At 39.9% G+C, this 19705-nt stretch overlaps 5 protein-coding genes and 1 non-coding gene across 6 annotated transcripts; 1 reads left to right on the top strand and 5 right to left on the bottom strand. All coding sequences in view use genetic code 12, as the record gives it.

Moving 5' to 3' along the window:
* Positions 1-4264: 4264 nt before the first annotated feature.
* PVL30_002526 (uncharacterized protein) lies at positions 4265-5152 on the bottom strand (the record flags this gene model as incomplete). The annotated part of the gene is made up of 1 exon (XM_001523530.1): positions 4265-5152. The coding sequence occupies one exon, from the start codon at positions 5150-5152 to the stop codon at positions 4265-4267; it is 888 nt and encodes a 295-aa protein (XP_001523580.2).
* A 612-nt stretch (positions 5153-5764) lies between these two features.
* On the top strand, positions 5765-5838 carry PVL30_002525. Its single transcript has one exon. It is a non-coding gene; the product is annotated as a tRNA-Ile (tRNA).
* Positions 5839-6347: 509 nt separating this feature from the next.
* PVL30_002524 (uncharacterized protein) lies at positions 6348-6716 on the bottom strand (the record flags this gene model as incomplete). Its single annotated transcript, XM_001523529.1, has 1 exon — positions 6348-6716. The coding sequence occupies one exon, from the start codon at positions 6714-6716 to the stop codon at positions 6348-6350; it is 369 nt and encodes a 122-aa protein (XP_001523579.1).
* Positions 6717-10234: 3518 nt separating this feature from the next.
* PVL30_002523 (uncharacterized protein) lies at positions 10235-11470 on the bottom strand (the record flags this gene model as incomplete). The annotated part of the gene is made up of 1 exon (XM_001528769.2): positions 10235-11470. The coding sequence occupies one exon, from the start codon at positions 11468-11470 to the stop codon at positions 10235-10237; it is 1236 nt and encodes a 411-aa protein (XP_001528819.2).
* A 781-nt stretch (positions 11471-12251) lies between these two features.
* PVL30_002522 (uncharacterized protein) lies at positions 12252-14618 on the bottom strand (the record flags this gene model as incomplete). The annotated part of the gene is made up of 1 exon (XM_001528768.2): positions 12252-14618. The coding sequence occupies one exon, from the start codon at positions 14616-14618 to the stop codon at positions 12252-12254; it is 2367 nt and encodes a 788-aa protein (XP_001528818.2).
* A 2135-nt stretch (positions 14619-16753) lies between these two features.
* On the bottom strand, positions 16754-19465 carry SWA2 (auxilin-like clathrin-binding protein required for normal clathrin function; the record flags this gene model as incomplete). The annotated part of the gene is made up of 1 exon (XM_001523526.2): positions 16754-19465. One exon carries the CDS (start codon positions 19463-19465, stop codon positions 16754-16756), a length of 2712 nt encoding a protein of 903 aa, XP_001523576.2.
* Between the last annotated feature and the right edge of the window lie 240 nt (positions 19466-19705).

The following is a 19705-nucleotide window of genomic DNA, read 5'->3' as shown; positions in this document are numbered from 1 at the left end:
AACAAGTTAATTCATAAACAACTAAAAAGCAAACTTCTTGAAGAACAAGTCCTCTATTTATACCAGAACTTGTCCTCAAGAACTATATGCTATATAAGACATATAAAAGACAACATATCTAAACGACTCCTCATATTCCATATCTTCATGCCAAGCTATTCCGCCTCGTTCGCTTACCCCGCTCCTCGAATCTCATACGATTCAAGCCATGCGATCTTATGCAATACAAGCCAAGCTATTCCCATTCGTTTACCCCACTCCTAGTCCAATTACCCCTATTCTTGTAGCTCATGTAATCGATATAACTTGAGTTGGTTCTCCACTCTTTAACTCTTGGAACTTGAATGTAAGAACTAGCATCAACTTGCAGTTGGTTAAATCTCTTGGCTAATCGAGCCCTTGGGCACGATATATAACATCACCCCCTTGTTAAATCAAACCTCCTCTTCCAGGTCATCATCAGCATCCTTAAACCGATCCCCGAGAAAGTCAATAGCATTAGCAATCAAGGTATCCCTTAATACCTTTGGCACCTTTCGATAAAACCACTCGATGGGAATGGTAGAACCATGTCCTGGTCTACATCCAACCCATGTGACATCAAACTCAAACTTTTCAGCATCATAACCAAGAATTGCGCTTAAATCTTCAACCCTAGCTTCAGCTTCAACTAAATTAATTGGTGGCTCCTTGAATACCTGACGTTGTTCAATGTACTTCCGGAAATACTTAATATTGATAACCCGATCTTTCTTGTTCATCCTAGGCAAGTCAACTTCAAATGCATTGTCGTTAATCTTCTTAACCAACCTGAATGGACCGTGATAGACATCTGTCAACTTCTTGTATTTTCCTGGACGCCAGTATGCCTCTCGATGAAGTAAGATTAAGTCCCCAACTTCAAAGCGGCCAGGATTCCTCCCCCGGTTCGCTTTATGGGACATGGCATCCTGACTCAAAGACATGGTATCCTTGATCTGTGTATGTATAGCCTCAGCTCTTCTCACCAACTGTTCAGCGGACAAGCTACTATGCTTCATGTTGATATCCAAAATACCAGTCCGATCTCTAGGAAGCCGACCAAACACGGCCTGATAAGGTGTCATACGAATAGCTGGAGCATAATTGGTGTTGATAGCAAACTGTACAACCTTCAAATAATGTGACCATAACGCATGTTCCTTGTGACAAAAACTCTTGATCGTTTGAACCACCACTTTATTCAAGGCTTCGACTTGACCATTTGTAGATGGATTGTTGGTACTCGTAGTTCTAAAGTCAATTTGATAAAATTCAAAGACATACTTCATGATACTATTCATAAACTGAATATCTTTGTCTGACTTAATCGTGTGGGGCACACCAAATACCGAAAAGACTTCGTCAATTAGCAACTTCGCAGTCTGAACCACCTTTGTGCTTTTCCTCGTTGGAATACAAACACAATACTTAGTTAGCGCACATACCACGACCAAAATACAGTCATAACCTTCAGGTGTTGTCGGAATTCCTGTAACAAAATCAAGATGGATCGTACTGAATACATCCTTCGGGACGTCACTGGGCAACATCAATCCACCCACCGAACCATGAATCGCCTTCGCTCTTTGACAATGATCACACGAATTAATATAATCCGTAACCACTTCAAGCAACTTTGGAACAAACAAATACGGCTGAATGGCAAAGTAACACTTCGTGATACCGAAATGCCCAAATGAATGAACCTTCTCCAATACCATCCTAGCAACTGACTTTCCAACAACAGGCTTTTGTCCACTCTGAGTAGCATAATAAAGGACCCCATCTGTTAACGAATATTTCTTAATTGCACTGTTGAGTTCTGGTGGAATTGGGTTTCTGGTACGATCAGTATCGGTAAGTAAATTCAATATTGTAGTCAAATATGCATCGGTGGTATACGACTTCTTGATTTGATCAATGACATTCTCTTTCAGCAATATTTGAGTGACCGTTTCCTCTGTATTCGTGACTTCAGCAACCGTAGTATCCAAATCGTGAACCTCTACCCTTCCAGCATCTACCAACCTTGATAAGACATCCGCGAGCACATTAGCATCGCCATTTCTGTAACGAACTTTGAGTTGGACTTCCTGTAATGACTCTAACCATCGAATGATCCTTTCCGATTCAGGACGGGTATTTGATGCAAACAATGATTCTAAACTCTGATGATCGGTATATACCACAGTTTCGTATCCCAATATGTAATGCCTAAATTTCTTTACAGCAAACACAATCAGCAACAATTCTTTTTGCCTAATGGGATAATTCTTTTCAGCTACCGTTAAGGTTCTGGAAACCATCTCAATGACACCAACCACCTTGTCTTCGTGTACCTGTTTAAGTACAGCACCGATAGCGTGATGTGAAGCATCTACCTCCAATTGAAACCTAACTGGTTTTAACTCGTAATTGACCTTTACCAATGCATCTGACTTCACTAAATCAGCCTTTAACTGATTGAAAGCTTTGTCGTGCACTTGGGTGAATTCAACCTTACGTTTGGTAGCATACTCGTATAAAGGCGCAGCAATCTTGGAGAAATTCTGGATGTAGTGTCGAAAGTAGTTGAAAAAACCTAACGCGCTTCGCATGTCCTTGGGATTATCAGGAGTTTTAATGGCCTTGATAACTTCCAACTGGACCTCTGGAATTCGAGTTCCTTTCTGACCAACCTCATGACCTAAAAACGTCACCTTCGATACACCTAACTCACACTTGGACCCCTTAAAGAAGAACTTGTTTCTTCTAAAAGCTTCAAACAACAACAGCAATGACTTCCTATGTTCCTCAATGGTATTAGAGTAAACAATAATGTCGTCAATATAATTCACACAACCTGGGATTTCCTGTATCAACTGTGAAACAGTCTCCTGCAAGATAGCTGGAGCGTTAGTAAATCCAAACGGCAACACATTATAAGCGAACTTCTTGCCAAATGCTGTGAAAGCTGTCACATGACTAGTTTCGTCATCCAATCTGATTTGATGAAAACTCTGCGTCATATCCAAGGTGGAGTAATACCGATATCCTGATACCTCCTTAATCAACTGCTCAACCACCGGCATACCAAACTGCTTTTGAACAACTGTTAGATTAAGCAAACGATAATCCACACACATACGGTATGAACCATCTTTCTTGCGGACAAACAACACCGGAGAATTGAAATCTGATTCTCCCACACCTAACTGTCTAATCAAACCAGCATCGAGCATCTTTCTCACCTGAGACTTAAGTTCCTCGAACTCGGGTTTAGCTAGTGGGTATTGTTTTCCACTTGGGGCTGTAACGTATGGAATTACGTTGATCCTATGATCCCATTGCCCCCTGGAGACAGGCGTTTCCTTCAATTCTTGTAAGAAAATGTCCTTGTACTCTTTGATAAGATCCGGAAACCTGTTAGCAGCATCCATCGGCATCTTATCAACCTTCTCCTCCGTTTTCAATGTGAACAAACCAACTTCCGCAGCATTGCCAACTGCCTCAACGAATTCATCGCTGTCAACTAACCCAATAGGGTTCTCTTTACTGACTCCAGCAAAGGATCTTTTCTTGAACGAGATCAAGTCCTCATGTTCACCAACGAAGTCGAGTCCCAATACCATATCTTTGGTAAACCCTGGGACAACCATAAACCAACGGCTAAAATGTATACCGTTTATACTAAATTCAAGCAACACTCTTTTTGTTACCTGCCTACTTGCACCGAATGCAACAATCACGTCACATAAACAAGCATCCTGAGGGAGACTATCGATCTTCCCTTCTATAAATTTGGACAGCACCAAATCTTCGCCCGAACCGGAATCAAGCAATGCCATGCATTCTTTACCTTTAACAGCAGTCAGCATCATCACAACCGGAACATAGAACTTACTGTTCTCAACTGGGGAGGGGGGTGGCAAATTGACCTTGGCTGGATCAAACCCCTGGCTCACTGTGAGCTCAAAGAGCTCAAGCTCTTTCGACCCTTCCAGGCCACTTTCCGAATCTTGAAGTATGATCGATTCAGTTCTCTGTGTGATTTCATCTAATTCAATTGAATTATCTTCAATCACCGAGTGTTGTACATTGGGTACACTCACTTCTTTAGCATCGTTACGCTCTACCAACTCTTCTTTCACCTCGAGCACCTCCTCCGGACGCTGTACCGAAACTTCATCCATTGACACCTTGACCTTCCTGGTTTCCGACATCCTGCTGTTTCGTTTAACGTCCCCCAGCTTCAGAGACCTAACTAGTTTTTTGAACTAGCTCTAGTTTTGTCAGCTTTCTTCCCTCCCATTGGACATTGCCTAGCAAAGTGTCCCGTCTTACGACACTTGAAGCAACCACCATTTGCCATCAATACCTTCTTCTCTTGGGGTCTAAGCTTCTTGAAGGAGACCGCATCTAACTCCATAGCATCAGCATTGGTGGATGCTTTAAACTCATTCCAACGATTGGAATAGGCTTTAAGGTCATCAACCCATCCAGCTTCCACACCTGTGGCTTGCATAAGAGCATCATTAATGATGTCATCAAGAGTCACAGCGTCATTGCGTAAACCAGCCAACACCAAAGGACGAATAACTGGCTTTAAACCCATGACGAAGACTCTTTTCAACGATCTTTCCGATCTGAGCCCCGGAGGCAAGAGTGCCTTGAGACGAGTAAACTCCTCCACATACTTCGCGACCGTACTGGTCTGTTTGAGTTTCTCTAACTGCATCTCAACCTTGTCTCCGTACGACGGATCCAAGAAGGAATTACGGAGTCTAGCCAGGAAATCTGACCAACTAAGTTGCCAAATATCGGGTTGACTTAAGACCCATCTTTCCAAGACCGACCCAGCCATGAACCGTCTGGCATAATCCACCTTGTTATCCCTGTACTCGGGATACCTTTGGGACCGAGTTTCGACTTGTCTAATGAAAGTCTGTAACTTCTCCGGGTCACGTGGATTTTCCAATACCTTTGGGTTAGATTCATAACCTGAAGCAGCACTAAACTTAATCTCCTCCATAGCTTCAACCATTTTAGCAAACATGGCCCCTTGGTTGTTGACTAAGGCCTCCATGGCCTCGATAGGGAAGTGAGCGGTTTGGGATTCCGCGTTTCTAGCGGTTTCAGATCTTGGAGTCATACTAGCAGTGATTTCTTAAGAAAAATATTATGGAAGCGACGCTACCAGATAGTTTATAATATCTTTCTACTTAAGTGCGATGAACCTTGAAACTTGCAACAAGGTTCGAGGTACGTATAAATTGAGGTGCTTGATCTATAGTATTAGTGTTACTATAAAAATGTGTTTTTGTTGATTGGTAAACAAGTTAATTCATAAACAACTAAAAAGCAAACTTCTTGAAGAACAAGTCCTCTATTTATACCAGAACTTGTCCTCAAGAACTATATGCTATATAAGACATATAAAAGACAACATATCTAAACGACTCCTCATATTCCATATCTTCATGCCAAGCTATTCCGCCTCGTTCGCTTACCCCGCTCCTCGAATCTCATACGATTCAAGCCATGCGATCTTATGCAATACAAGCCAAGCTATTCCCATTCGTTTACCCCACTCCTAGTCCAATTACCCCTATTCTTGTAGCTCATGTAATCGATATAACTTGAGTTGGTTCTCCACTCTTTAACTCTTGGAACTTGAATGTAAGAACTAGCATCAACTTGCAGTTGGTTAAATCTCTTGGCTAATCGAGCCCTTGGGCACGATATATAACATCACCAGAAAACAGGTCCCTTGGCCCAGTTGGTTAAGGCGTGGTGCTAATAACGCCAAGATCAGCAGTTCGATCCTGCTAGGGACCAATTTTTTTAACTCTCTTTTAAACCCCAATCAACTTTTCTCAATTTTTTTTTTTGGTTTGATTTGATTCTTGCGTTTCTGTCGTAATGCGCCAAAGATAAAGCTCAATTCATTGAACATGTACATAAACAAAAGAATTAGAAGAAGAAAAAAAAAAATCAGAATACATTATGTTATTATTTCGCTTATATACAATAAATCATTTGCCAATAATCCTTCGCTTCCTCTCTGTAAAACAAAAAAAATCATTCGAAACCCGGTTTAAATCCCCTTTCTTTTTATTTCAACCTTCATTCTTTAGTTGAAGAAAGAGAAAACAAAAAACCGTTACTCAAAATATTTCTGTCAAATGCATCAAAATTGTTGGCAAATGGACAATAGGATGAGGGAGAGGGAGAAGGGAAAGGGAAAGGTCAAGGGAAAGGAAAAGGTGAAAGTGAAGGGAAACACCAGTCAATCTTGTCTCTTTCTGCCAAATTTTTCGTTCTTGTTGAGTTGGTCGTCCCCGCAATTAGATTGCGTATCTTGGGATTTTGTTTAACCTTCTAGCTGTAGCACCATTTGTCTTTGTCTTTTGTCCTCGTACTGGGAAACCTTGTGCATGTCTGATACCAGCACGAGAATTGATTGCTCTCTTCATCTGGATGTCACTATTAATTTTCTGTTTTAGATGCCCTTCGACCGTGAGCTGCGAGATCTCCTTGTTGAGTTCTAAAATCTGTTGTTCTGTGAGCTGATTAACTTTGCATCGTGGGTAGATCCCTACTCGAGCTGTGAGTTGTGAAGCAACTTTGGGGCCAATTCCAAATATAGTCTTTGCAAGACCAATCTGCACTGTAAAGTCTCCTTTAATAAATTTACCAAATATCACACGGCCCATGATTAAGATGATGTTGTCTTTATTAGTTGGTATTGTAATACGTTTATTAAAACGAAAGAAAAGAAATAAAGTAAATAAAAGAAAGAAGGAGCGTGGTTCGTGATCTTTGAGGTTTCAATGTTCACACTTTCTGTCTCTCGTCCTTTTCTCAGAATTTTTTTTTTTTTTGCCTTTCCTTTCCTTTCCTTTCTTCTATTTCTTAGTTCTCTTCTACAAGATAGATAAATTTTCTTCTGTACTTTATATAATTTACCCTCGCCTTTTCTGGTGCGGCATTCAAAATCTTAAAAAAAAAATGACGACGACTGTCACAGTGCGACACACACTGGACGCTCTGTGCCCTCGTTTCCGCTAAGTGAATATTTGGAGAATATTGCACGACATGGGAAACTTGAAACTTCAAACGAGATGAGTTTATATAAATAGGAACGAGAAGTGGTAAAATTAACTTATCACTATTATATAGAAATATCGGTTAAATACATAATTTAGACGGTCAACTACATTGAACACAAATCACTAGGTGAACGTGCGGAGTGTATACTCTCACGATTCTCCTTACTAGTGACTTTGTATGAGACAATTTACTCTCTTAACTTATGAGCATTGAGACCTTTATAGGTGCGATCATTGACAATTACACTTAGTTGGAATATAGCCTATCAAGTCACGAACTCAAACCGCTGGTATCGGTGAGCTACCAGCTCAAACCGATGCTCAGCAGTCGTACACTTGTTACTTGTGACAGTGCTATGCGACAGAATGGCGACCAGAGTGAGGACCTCAAATCCTTGCAAATCATGTTGTTTGAATGATTTGATATGGTTACCTAATATTTCAAGTAATTGATACATTGGTTGAGGCTACTGTTAAGCAGTATTGTCGACCAGGATATTGAATGATCATGACATTTCAATACCTTGGCATTTCAACATTTGGTCAATATCATTTATGAGAAGGACCTGTGGAAGAGTAAATCTCCTATCCACGAATTAATAGCTTCACTATTGTGAACTACAGTTTAAAGGAGGAGCTACTCCTCATTGGAGAACTATGCGAGTTTAGTCCAATGGAACATAATGCATCGTAGTCATCGGGACGTATCCGAGACTACACCAGAAAATATCAAATAGCGTATACTGTCAACACTTTATGATGGAATATTCACCCATCAGTTGACAGAGGGCGAAGGTTGTAGACGTTAGACAGAGTGCAACTATAGACCGAATAGAGTCGTGTCTGCTGACTTGGCTATAGTTTGAAGGCTGTACGTGTGATAGGCATGGCGTTGAAACGAGTACCGAAGATTGCACGGGTATAGGTGGCTACCCTCAATTGGTGCAAAGATCGAGGAAAGTATTTTTTTAGGATAATGACCACATCCCTAATTTGGGTTTATATCATTTTTAAAAGACTTATTACATTCTAGAAGGTAAATAAGCACCGTTAAAGCAGCGTTTAAGAAATCATCATTACTGTCTACGGATTCATCTGAGTATGATGGTAGCAGGCTAAACAAACTACACGGTTTATTGGTGAGGTAGAATTACACCATATAAAAAACGGCGGAGATGGTAACTACCGAGGGAAGGACTGTATGGCATCCTAAAAGAAAGACTGTATAGCATCCCGAAAGAAGCAACCAACAAATTTATTGGTGAGGTAGAATTACACCATATAAAAAACGGCGGAGATGGTAACTACCGAGGGAAGGACTGTATGGCATCCTAAAAGAAAGACTGTATAGCATCCCGAAAGAAGCAACCAACAAATTTATCGGTGAGGTAGAATTACACCAAGTAAAAAACGGCGGAGATGGTAACTACCGAGGGAAAGACTAAATTGCATCTCGCAAGAAAGACTTTATAGCATCTTGAGAGAAAGACAAAATTGCATCCCGAAAGAAGCAACCAATTATTATTATGAAACCTCAGTGTTTCGGGTGAGAAGATACACCTTTCAAAAAACGACGGAGAAGGTAACTACCGTGGGACAGAAGCCCAAAGGAACAACCAACAAATTTTATGAAACCTCAGTGTTTCGACGGAGAAGGTAACTACCGTGGGACAGAATCCCAAAGGAACAACCAACTTATTTTATGAAACCTCAGTGTTTCTACAGGACGTTCAATTATTAGAATATTGGAGATGCTGACTTTCCGTTTTTAGTAGTAGGGGAGTTTTTAACCGAAGTCTTGATATTTTGTCGACGAATTCCGAACAAACAGACCCAGGCGCGCGGCTAGTTGATGGTGAAATGCTTTTTACTTTACCCAATGTATTGTCGACGTCGACTCGTAACCCGCACGGCGTGAAAGATAATTATATCCCAACAATAACTGAACAAAACCCGCAATATTTGGTTTTTGGATTTGAAGGTATTCATTTGCTACAAACGTTGATGAGAACATTTCCCTTTTTATTCAATAGAATTTCAGGAAATTGTCGAAACCTTTTGTTGCCGCTTCGCTCACTTTTAATAGGTAAGCCTTTGCTTTGCAGGGGGGGAGGCCACAACGGTTATCATCATACTGTACAGTTATCTTACCTCAAATCAATATTTTTCCAAAGTACAACTGAAATTAGGCCGTATCTTTCATCTGACTTTGAAGGGGGGAAGATGTCACAGTGCGACACACACTGGACGCTCTGTGCCCTCGTTTCCGCTAAGTGAATATTTGGAGAATATTGCACGACATGGGAAACTTGAAACTTCAAACGAGATGAGTTTATATAAATAGGAACGAGAAGTGGTAAAATTAACTTATCACTATTATATAGAAATATCGGTTAAATACATAATTTAGACGGTCAACTACATTGAACACAAATCACTAGGTGAACGTGCGGAGTGTATACTCTCACGATTCTCCTTACTAGTGACTTTGTATGAGACAATTTACTCTCTTAACTTATGAGCATTGAGACCTTTATAGGTGCGATCATTGACAATTACACTTAGTTGGAATATAGCCTATCAAGTCACGAACTCAAACCGCTGGTATCGGTGAGCTACCAGCTCAAACCGATGCTCAGCAGTCGTACACTTGTTACTTGTGACAGTGCTATGCGACAGACGACTAAGAAGAAAAAGAAGGACTAACTATCAGGACAAGGAGGAGGAGAAGGAGGAGGATTAGGCGGATTAGAAGGAGGACTAATTCAAAAGGGGCACTGTATCTGAAAACAGTCATTATGAATACGGGTGCACTTTGTTATCTTCTAAAAGGTGTCCAAGCTATGTACAGGACTAAAAAAAAAACAGCTGTACTCATAATCAAAAATCTCTTGGTTAATGGAGTCTAATGAATTGTATTTTGAATTCCTACTTGATATAAACATTAAAAAAACTACTTTAAACATATAGCTCGTGCCCTATCCCCTCTTTTTCTATTATGATTTTTACTATTTTTAGTACTAAAACCAACGCTGGTGTTGGTGCTGGTATTGCTTCCTCTTTGTCTCCCTCCCCCTTCTCTCTCATCAATCATCAAGGCTACTGAGCAAACTATTTCAAGATTATAATTTCCCTTTATGCTTTTCTTGCTTTTCTTGCTCATCAATAACGTCTGTTGCCAACTGGCTCAAATATGGATACATCTTGGCATACTGCTCAGCCAGTGCGCTTGATGCATTGCCCATTTTAACTCTCATTGCAATACCTTGAGAAATAACACTCAATCTCAACAATCCAAAGACGTGTCCAACATTCCACTTGTCTAGAGGGTTGTTTTGTGGATCGCGCGTATCCCACGTCACTAGCTTGTTATAATTTTGCAATTGCTTGCGAAGAAATTGCTGCGAAGAAGGGTCTTCCATCCCGAAACTCAAAGACAGCTTATTGGGCTTGGTCTTGTACAACATTGCATTGAATTGTTGCGGTAATCCATACGGTTGGAGAAAGTTGCTCAAGTCAAATAAGGGATGGCCAATGGTGCACAATTCCCAATCCAAGACCGCACTTACTTTGTACGTTTTAGGATCAAATAAGAAATTGTCGATTTTGCAATCACCATGGATAAGCGAAAGTTTGGATGGGTCACGAGGAGCATTTTGCAACAAAAACTCGGTTATTTTGTCCCAGTTGGGTATTTTGTCAACGTGAGTAGACTGTTTCTTGTGGATAGCACCTAATGTCTTGATCTGACGCTGGAAATACGTCGTGTTGCGCAACTTGTCCAAATTCTGGAATTGTGGGAAATGGGAAGCTGGGAGAAGCTTGATAAGCTGTTCAGCATCAAGCAAGTGGATTGCAGCTATGGTCTGGAAAATGGACTCCCAAATAACTTGTCTCTCTGGAGCCTCTGGCGAAAATTCCGGCAAGCTAGGGTTCTTCAATTGGATTCCATTGACATACTCCATCAAGTAGAAAACATAGCCTATAACACCTTCGTCTTCGCAAAGCAAATGGACCTGTGGCACAGGGATTTTGAGCTCAGCATCTTGATTGAGCATGTTGATTGCATTCAAGATGAAAAACTCTCTTTCAATAGCGTGAGCCGAACGTTGGATCAACTTCGCATTGGCCGATGGTTTCCGACGAAGTACAAAAGATCGACCTTGATCATCTTCAAGATAATAAGTTGGGTTTGATTGGCCAAACGTGAATTGCTTGATTGTTTGGAATGAGCGTGGCACTTGGGCATTATAGCCAATTTGTGTTTCGGGTGTTGAGTTTGACACTTTACTCAAGTAAGTGCGGAGACCATCAAGGTCAATAGGTGCTCTAACCTCGGTTAACTCTGGTGCCGACATTCTAGGGAGTGGAGTTAAACAAGTTTGTGTTTTTTTTTTATTATCTACTATATAGTCTATAGCTCTATAGGCTATTGTTTATTAAGCTGTCCAAAGAAAAGGAAAAAGAAAAGGAAGACGAAACAAAAAAAAAAGGCTGTTGATGTTTATAGTAGATATTACAAACTACTCTTGACAATCTACCTAGTTAATGGATGATAAATTTATATATTTATATATACGCATACAACTGTTACTTTTTTTTTGGCTTGGGGCGAAAATGTGGGGCAGTTGACAAAGAGGGAGGGAGAGAGAGAGAGGAAGAGAGGAAGGAAAACAAAATAAGGAGCAAATTTGCACCACAAAAAAAAAAAGTAAGCAAAAAAATAGAGAGAAGGAGAAAGAAAACGAGGCATCGAAATAACCGATCCCGAGGTACAACTAAAAAAAAGTTTTTGTAAAGGAAGAAGAAGAAAAAGAAGAAGAAAAAGAGAAAAACTATATTGGAAATTAATCCGTCAAACTCTAAAAAGAAAGAGTGAGGATTAACACACACACCCCACACACACAAAAAAATATATACACACATTCATATATATATATATATATTAACATATCCGTTGAAGTCTCGGAGTTTAGAAATACAATATAGAAAATATAAAGCTGGGCGCTTAGTAATTGGTTTTGAAAGTTTTATAAATTCATGCTATACTGGATATCATAACAGTAATTCATTTATCTTTTTTTTTTCATTTTTTCATTTTTTCATTTTTTCATTTTTTCATTTTTTCATTTTTTGGCATTACTTCACGTTCAAGGAATAGTAATTGTAAATCCCACGCTGACTAAACTCGACTGGCCAGCACGTTTCTACAAACTTTTTATCCTTGTACCCGTTCAACTGGTAATACCCAATGCTACAGTTGACTTTTCTTCCGGCATATTTCAAAAACTCGGGTTTCTTTGACTTTGTGACAATCTTGTTTCCCGTTTCCAAATCGTAAAACACCAAGTTTGAGTTATTAAGCTTACGGTAATCTTTTTCTGTTATCTTGTAGATCCATGCCCTTCTACCTTCATTATCATAAAACTTCCACACTTGTGGTTGCTGAGGCGAGGTGGTAAGGTCTTCCAAGAAAGATTGCTGTTGCCGTTGTACACGGAAACAATCTCCGCGACTAGTGTAATCGTAGAGGGACTTGTAGTCAAATTCCAATGCCTCCAAGTTGCTATTAAAGTTGAGTTTGAGAAAAGTGACAATGTTCTTGTTGAGCGCTTTGATACCCGTTACATCGAGATATTTGATTACAGTGTTATCCTTCATAAAATCGTTAAGCTCATCAAGTGTGATTTGCAGAGCATGGCTGATGTTGAGACTTGTGAGCTGTGGAAATTTTGACTTGATAGTGTATAGAATTCGGAAATTGATAGGCATGCCTCCAATGTTGAGGTACTTCAAATTTGGTGCATTAAGATGCTTTAGAGTGTAAAGCAAGTAAACATCTGACAAGGGGCTTACTACATTTGAGTCGATTTGTAAATTGAGCCATTCAAGTGATCCTTGCGAGATGGCAGGGTGGTTGGTAAGAAAGTGAATGAGGTCTTTTGTAGTTAATTTTGAGCAACGTGCAAGTGACAAGTGTGTAAGTCTAATGGTTTCTGGAAGTTTTAACAAGATCGATGACGTAATGGATGTATGATTCAAGTCAAGTCTTTTCAACCTAGTCAAGCGTGTCAATATTTTGACCAATACATCCTGAGACAAGTTTGAGCAATCGTGGAGTGAGAGCTTAGTCATGGGCAAGTCTGCATCGTGGGCAATGGGCAATTGCTCAAATGCTTGAGCAAAAGCCTCACTACTAGCGCCACAAAAGTCCAATGCCTTCATCTTGGGCAATCTATTGAACAAGTAATTGAGCACATTGACATCCATATCGTCTTGGATGTTTTCTGATGCAAGAAACTCCAGCAAGTTGGGAGTCATTGATAATGCACGCTTAATGGTTTTAGAAGTGACCATCTGGATCTCTTGGTTCATTCTTCCGGTTCTGCCCAAGCCAATCGATGTGAATTGTTGAAAGTCCATAAATTCAACGTATTTGCCAATCACGGGGTTGGCCTCCAAGTTGTGGAGGAACTTGTCAAACGAGTGCGGTCTATTGAAAATGGTATACTTGTAGATAAAGCAGAGCGACAACTGGTGGAATTTCTTTGAGAGCAATGGGATGGTGTTTGCAAATTTCTCCAAATTGGAATTGATAGAAGAAACGTCGTTATCAACGTAGACGTATTCAATAATTCTGTAGAGTATTTCCAAAGGCAAGGACAACAAGGGTGAAAATTGTTCTTGAAATTTTTGGTTTTCCAATTCCTGCTGCTGTTGTTGCTGCTGTTGTTGTTGCTGTTGCTGTTGCTGTTGCTGTAGTTGCTGCTGCCGCTGCTGCTGAAAGATTGTCTGCGAGTCTCTTTCAAATAGAATATCCCCAAGAGCTGCTTCCTTTGTGTTTTGTTCCTCGTCGTAGCCATAGGACGATGCTGGCGAGATGTCCATCAAATCTGGAGTTACGGTTGCTGTATCGAGCTGTTGTAAGGGGTTCAACGTGTCATCTAATTGGGCACGAAGATGCCGATGATGGTGCAGAGGGTCATTGTGGTGTTGTTCAAAGCGCTTTTTGGAGCGCCGATGCTGGTTTAAATGGTGATTATCGTTATCAACGTCGATCATGGGTGTATCATCATCATCATCATCATCGTCGTCGTCGTCGTCGTCAGTGTAATAGTTGTATGATTCGTTGGATGTGATGGGACTAAGGAAGAATGCAGAGGGATACTTGTGTGTGCTATCATCAGGTGGTGATGTCATAGGTACGAGTGACAAGTCTGGAGGTGAAGTCATCGGTACAAGTGTTGAATCGAGCAGGGGATCTTCATTTGAGTCATAGTGGTTATGTGGACGTCCATCTCCTCCTCCTCCTCCTCCTCCTCCTCCTCCTCGTTCTTCTCCTTCTTTGTGCTGTTGCAGTTCTTGGTTGAGATGACGTCGCAGAATATTGGGATTCTGCAATAGTGCTGCATGGATATTGAGCTTTCCCTTGGCCAAGTGGTTGTCATTGTTCAGGTCTCCCCTTTTCTCTTTGCTTGTTTCTGTCTTTGAAAGTTGTTGGCCCATATTACGGAGGTAATTTGTTATTCTCCGGCCAGTTGACTGTGACTGGTTATCACTAATAAGGTCTTGTGCGTGGTGATCTAGGTGTAAATGTGAATGGGAGCTTGGCGATGGAATAGTCTGTCGCAGTGAATGCCAATTGTCAAGTTTCAGCTTCAATGTTGAGTTCAAATTGAGATTTAGATTGAGATTTAGATTTAGATTCAAATTTGGGTCTGTTACTGTTTCTGAGGATGTTGCTGGAGGGAATGTGTGATTGTGTGTAGTAATATCTGTTGTGTTATTGGCTTCTTTGGTGGTGGTGGTGGTGGTGGTAGTGGTTGTAAATGACTTGATCCTAGTAAGCATTTTTCTTACTGCTACTCACTCTGCTAGCGTGACAATATTAAATTATTCTTTTTTTCTTTTCTTTTCTTTTTCCTACTGCAATAATAGAAAAAAATAATTAATACCAATACCAATAATAATAATTATTACTAGTACAAGTAGTAGTAGTAGTAGTGCTATTATTATTATTATTCTTATTATTAATATTGAGTAAAGTGACTTATGACCTAATGCTTCTTCCTTCCTATTCTACAATGTTTTATAGAATGTATATCTGTATAGCTCACTCTTTTTCAATTTTTGGATAGGGAAAAGACACACACACATATATATATAAATATACAAACTACAAGGTCAAACCAAGTACTTTTTAATTTCATCGACTCCTGTTTCTCTTCTTCAACAACCTTTACACAAATACACAAATATATATAGGTAAATATCAAAACTACAATATATCTACTCTTCTTCTATTCCAAAATAGCCAAAAAAAAAAAAATTTTTTTTAAAAAAGAATTCTATTCTAAATTATTTTTGACTTTCCACAAAAACACAGAAGTTTGCAGAGACATCCCTCATACGGCATTTCTACGGCCCTAGCGAACGAGTGCTACCAGCTAGTCGGTAGGAACCGTAAAAGCACAAAGTATAAATACATATATATATATATATATATAATACAAGTACTCCTCTTTCCAAGTCAGCTTGCATTTTCAGTCCACTTACCTTTCTTCCAACCCCACAAACAACTGCACATACAAAGGGGGACAAATGATCTTTCATGCCACATACTCCATAGGCTGATTATGTATCATTCATCAATTTGTGTGATTGACCAAACTAAACTAAACTAAGCTAAAGAAGAAGAAGAAGAAGAAGAATAGGTAATTTGCAGAAAAAAAAAGACAAGTAAGATGAGTCCGAAAGTCGCACATACTATGTTACTTCTAATTTGACCTTTGTCTTTGTCTTTGTCTTTGTCTTTGTCTTTGTCTTTGTCTTTGTTCCACAAACGAACAATTTACACTGGGCCGAAAACACATAAATGGTTTTAAACGAAAGTCCAAACAAAAGAAAAGGTGGTTAATTAATTAATTAATTAAATAAAAAAAAATTTTAAAATATGCATTTTAGTTTGGAACGCTTCTGCAACCGGAGACATTGTAAAGACCTAATGTTGAATAGTCTAATCTACAGCTAATCAAATAACAGTAATACCTAATGTATTTACTGTTCCCGTCTAATCAAAACGTCATTATCGGTAAAGAAAAACGGGAGGAGGAAAAGAAAAAAAAGAAAGAAAGAAAGAAAGAAAGAATCAAATTAAAATTTCAAAAGTAAGAAAAGAGTGTGGCTTTGATGGTATAGTTACCAATGTAGACCACACTCTAAACTAACCTTTCTCGCAATTCCCACTCTCTCTCACCTCTTTAATTTTAATGCTACCAACTGTCAAATGCACTGCGGTGGAGAAATCACCCGCTGCGGGAAAAGAACTCCGTTTTTACCTTCTATCAATTAGAATAGTGATTACACGCACTACATTATACACCTTTAACACTCCCCGCACCTTCACCCCCTTCGCTTGTGCTGAGTAAATTATATGAATAAATAAATAAAAATAAATACAAAAAATAAATAAAATAAATAAATAAAAAAAAAAAAAAAATAGAAAAAGGTAAATAAAATATAAATATTCCCAGTGTTTCCAGTATATGGGTGCAATTCATGTTTCTGTCTTTCAATTTTCAACTATATATATATGTTACAGTATTTGATAGTATAAAACTTATTTAACATTAGGGCACAACTCAGATGCTCTCTTCCTTTCTAAACAAATCCCATCTCTCATTCAATGTGATAAAGACACTGGAACACACCAACGCATCCTCCAAACTCAAACTTCTAGAGGCCAATTTGTCAGGATGTATCGAACTAATCACCTTCATATACTGAATCTTGACTTGCTTCGGTAACACCAAATCAGTAAGTTGCAAATGACGCAACTTGTCATTAGGCAAGGATATAGGGAGAATCTCATGCAAGTTGGTGAGCATTGCTCGTAATTCATTATTCTTGGACTTGGTCCAGTTTTGCACTTTTGACTCTAACCGATCTTTCACCAATGGGTCAAGCTCTTGTTCTACATTTCGAGAAGCAGACTGAACAGATGATGCCGCTGGTAAAGCAGAACCCTCTCTTTGCTCAGCAGTGGCAGCCATTGCTCCTGGCTTATTCGATGTGTTTTTACTAGCACTTGCACTTGCACTTGCACTTGCACTTGCACTTGTCCCTGTACTCAGTTGATGCGCTGGTTTCTTGACAGGCTTATAATTCTCGGGATTGATAATCCTATCTACCCTCCTCTTGCCATCCATTACCTTCTTGTCGTTACATCCCAATTTCTGAATCAACAAGACATACCTTTCCAATGAATCTGCGTATTTCTCCATCAACTCCAAAGTCTCCGCTTGAATAGAAACTAGTTTCACATACCAATACTTTACTGGCTTCTCGGCTACAATTACCGCATTATCATTACACTCTTCCAAGTTCATCAACTGCAATGCCTCCTCAACACTTTCGAGTGCCGTGCGTAAGTGTCCCAGTAGTTTGTTAGTCAATGCCAAATTGGAAAGCACAACAATGCGTAATTCGTGTTTGGCAGGTAGACTCAGCAAACACATATTATACAACTCCAATGCAGTAGTATAATCTCCACTCTTGAATGCCTTGGTAGCATTGGCTTTATTCGTAGTATAATCAGTTTGATGGAATTGGTTCAATGGCAGAGTGTCCCGAAGGTTAGATGCAGTCGATTTAGCTGGCTCGCTGCTTGTAGAAAGACCCAATAAGTCAACCTCGGCATGCAGTGCCGACTGTTTGGATAGTAAACTGGAGGACTTGTTTGAAGGGATTGTGTGATTGGGTAATTCCGGGTTTGCCATTTGAGAATGTGTGTACGACAAATTGCTTCTTGCACTCGAATTTGCAGAATTTGCAGAATTTGCAGAGTTTGTTCTAGATGTAATAGGACGATCTGGTCTTTGCGGTTGAGAAGAAGAAGAAGGAGGTGGTGGTGGAGTTGGCGGTGTCATTGAACTGGTTCTAGATGAGGAAAGTCTACTTGCTTGCGTTGCAGGCAGACGTCCATCTCTTCTATTCTCCATACTCCCCCTCTTGTCCCTCGTTTCCCCATCTACTCTTTCCTTCCTTCGAAGTCTTTCTTTCTCCTTCTCCCTCTGCATCCTCATATATCGCTCAATTTCCTCGCGATTGATATTCTCTTCATCAGTTCCATAATCTTCACCACCATACTTTTTCTCGTGGGCATCTGCCTTGTATTTATGTTGCGTCTTCATCCACGCAGGAATATTATCATCACTACCCAGCGGCGAAGAAGAACCACCACTAAACTGACTAATATTCTCCATAACCTTCTTCTTGGAGAAATTGAAAAATGTGTTGGCTTTTTGAAAGATATCGTTACCCAAATCATTAAAGTTTATACCTTCAGGACGAACACCTAGAATAGAACTATCACTATAACCATCATCATTATTGTTGTTGTTATTATTATTATTATTATCATCATCATTAACATTCTCTGCTCTGCGTGCATGCTTCGACCTCGATGAGCTATAACGATTACTATCATTACCACCGCTGCCACCACTACCACTATTGTCTTGTGTCCGTCTCCCTCCTTTTGTGTTTCCAGCAGATTTGCTCATTATGTAATTAACGCATTTTTGTAAATCTGGTGGTACACATTTACGAATTGCTTCATTTGCATCGTCTATGGAAAACCCAATGTCTATTAGTTCGGCAATCACGCGGTCACGCTCGTCATCCTGTGGTGTCGCACTACGAGTTTCATTACGACTCTTTGGTTGCGATGCTAAGCTAGATGCTGATTGCGATGCTGATTGCAATGCTGGGCGGGGTTGGTCGAATGCATCCGCAAACTCTTCGTCGAGTAGTGATATCTCATGCCCATTTGTCGCTGGTGTAGTTTCTTTGCTACTAATACCACTATTATTCAAAGCCGGAGACTGAATACTCTGCTTTTGGTGTGATGGTTTGTTGAAAATAGCAAATGGGTCATCATCCTCAGTCGCCATAGCTTGGGATCCATTTGTCGTAGTTCCATTAAAAGACCTGGGTTGTGTAGAGTTTTGGCTAAGTGGGGTCCCATTACGAGTCGATTGTGAGCTAACCAACGGCGAAGCTGTCTTGCTAGGAATCTTTGATCCTCCACTTGGTTGTGGTGATAAGATATCCAAGTTCGACCAGCTGGAACTGTGCAGACCATATGGAGTTGCATTATTTGTTTGATGTCCAGATCGTTGTGCTTGAAGTGAATGAAGCGGTTGAGGAGATTGACTACCACTTCGTTGTAGCCGTTCTCTCTCTGCCAATGACAATTTGTTCAATCTTGAATTAACTCCATTGCCCGTGGTGCCCGAGCTGGAGCTAGCCGATTGGAATAGATCAGCAAAAGCATCCTTCTTTGGTGGCATTTTATGAAATGTCGAAGAAAAGAAAAAAAGGTGAAAATGTATGATAAATGAATGTGGACCCAAGTATTTGGATAAAGATGTAATAGTAAAAGCAGAAGAAGAAGAAGAAGAAGAAAAAGAAGAAAAAAAATGAAAAGAAAAGAAAAGAAAAGAAAAGAGGGTTGATTCTGGAGCAATTAAAAACTAGGTAGGTTGTGATCTCGAGATTTTCCAATTCTTAGTCGTATCACAAATCGACAG

The sequence above is a fragment of the Lodderomyces elongisporus genome, chromosome 3 (genome assembly GCF_030384665.1).
Source record: "Lodderomyces elongisporus chromosome 3, complete sequence".
Classification (NCBI taxonomy): domain Eukaryota; kingdom Fungi; phylum Ascomycota; class Pichiomycetes; order Serinales; family Debaryomycetaceae; genus Lodderomyces; species Lodderomyces elongisporus.
Note: the sequence above shows the minus strand (reverse complement) of the source record. Positions and strands in the feature narration are given on the sequence as shown.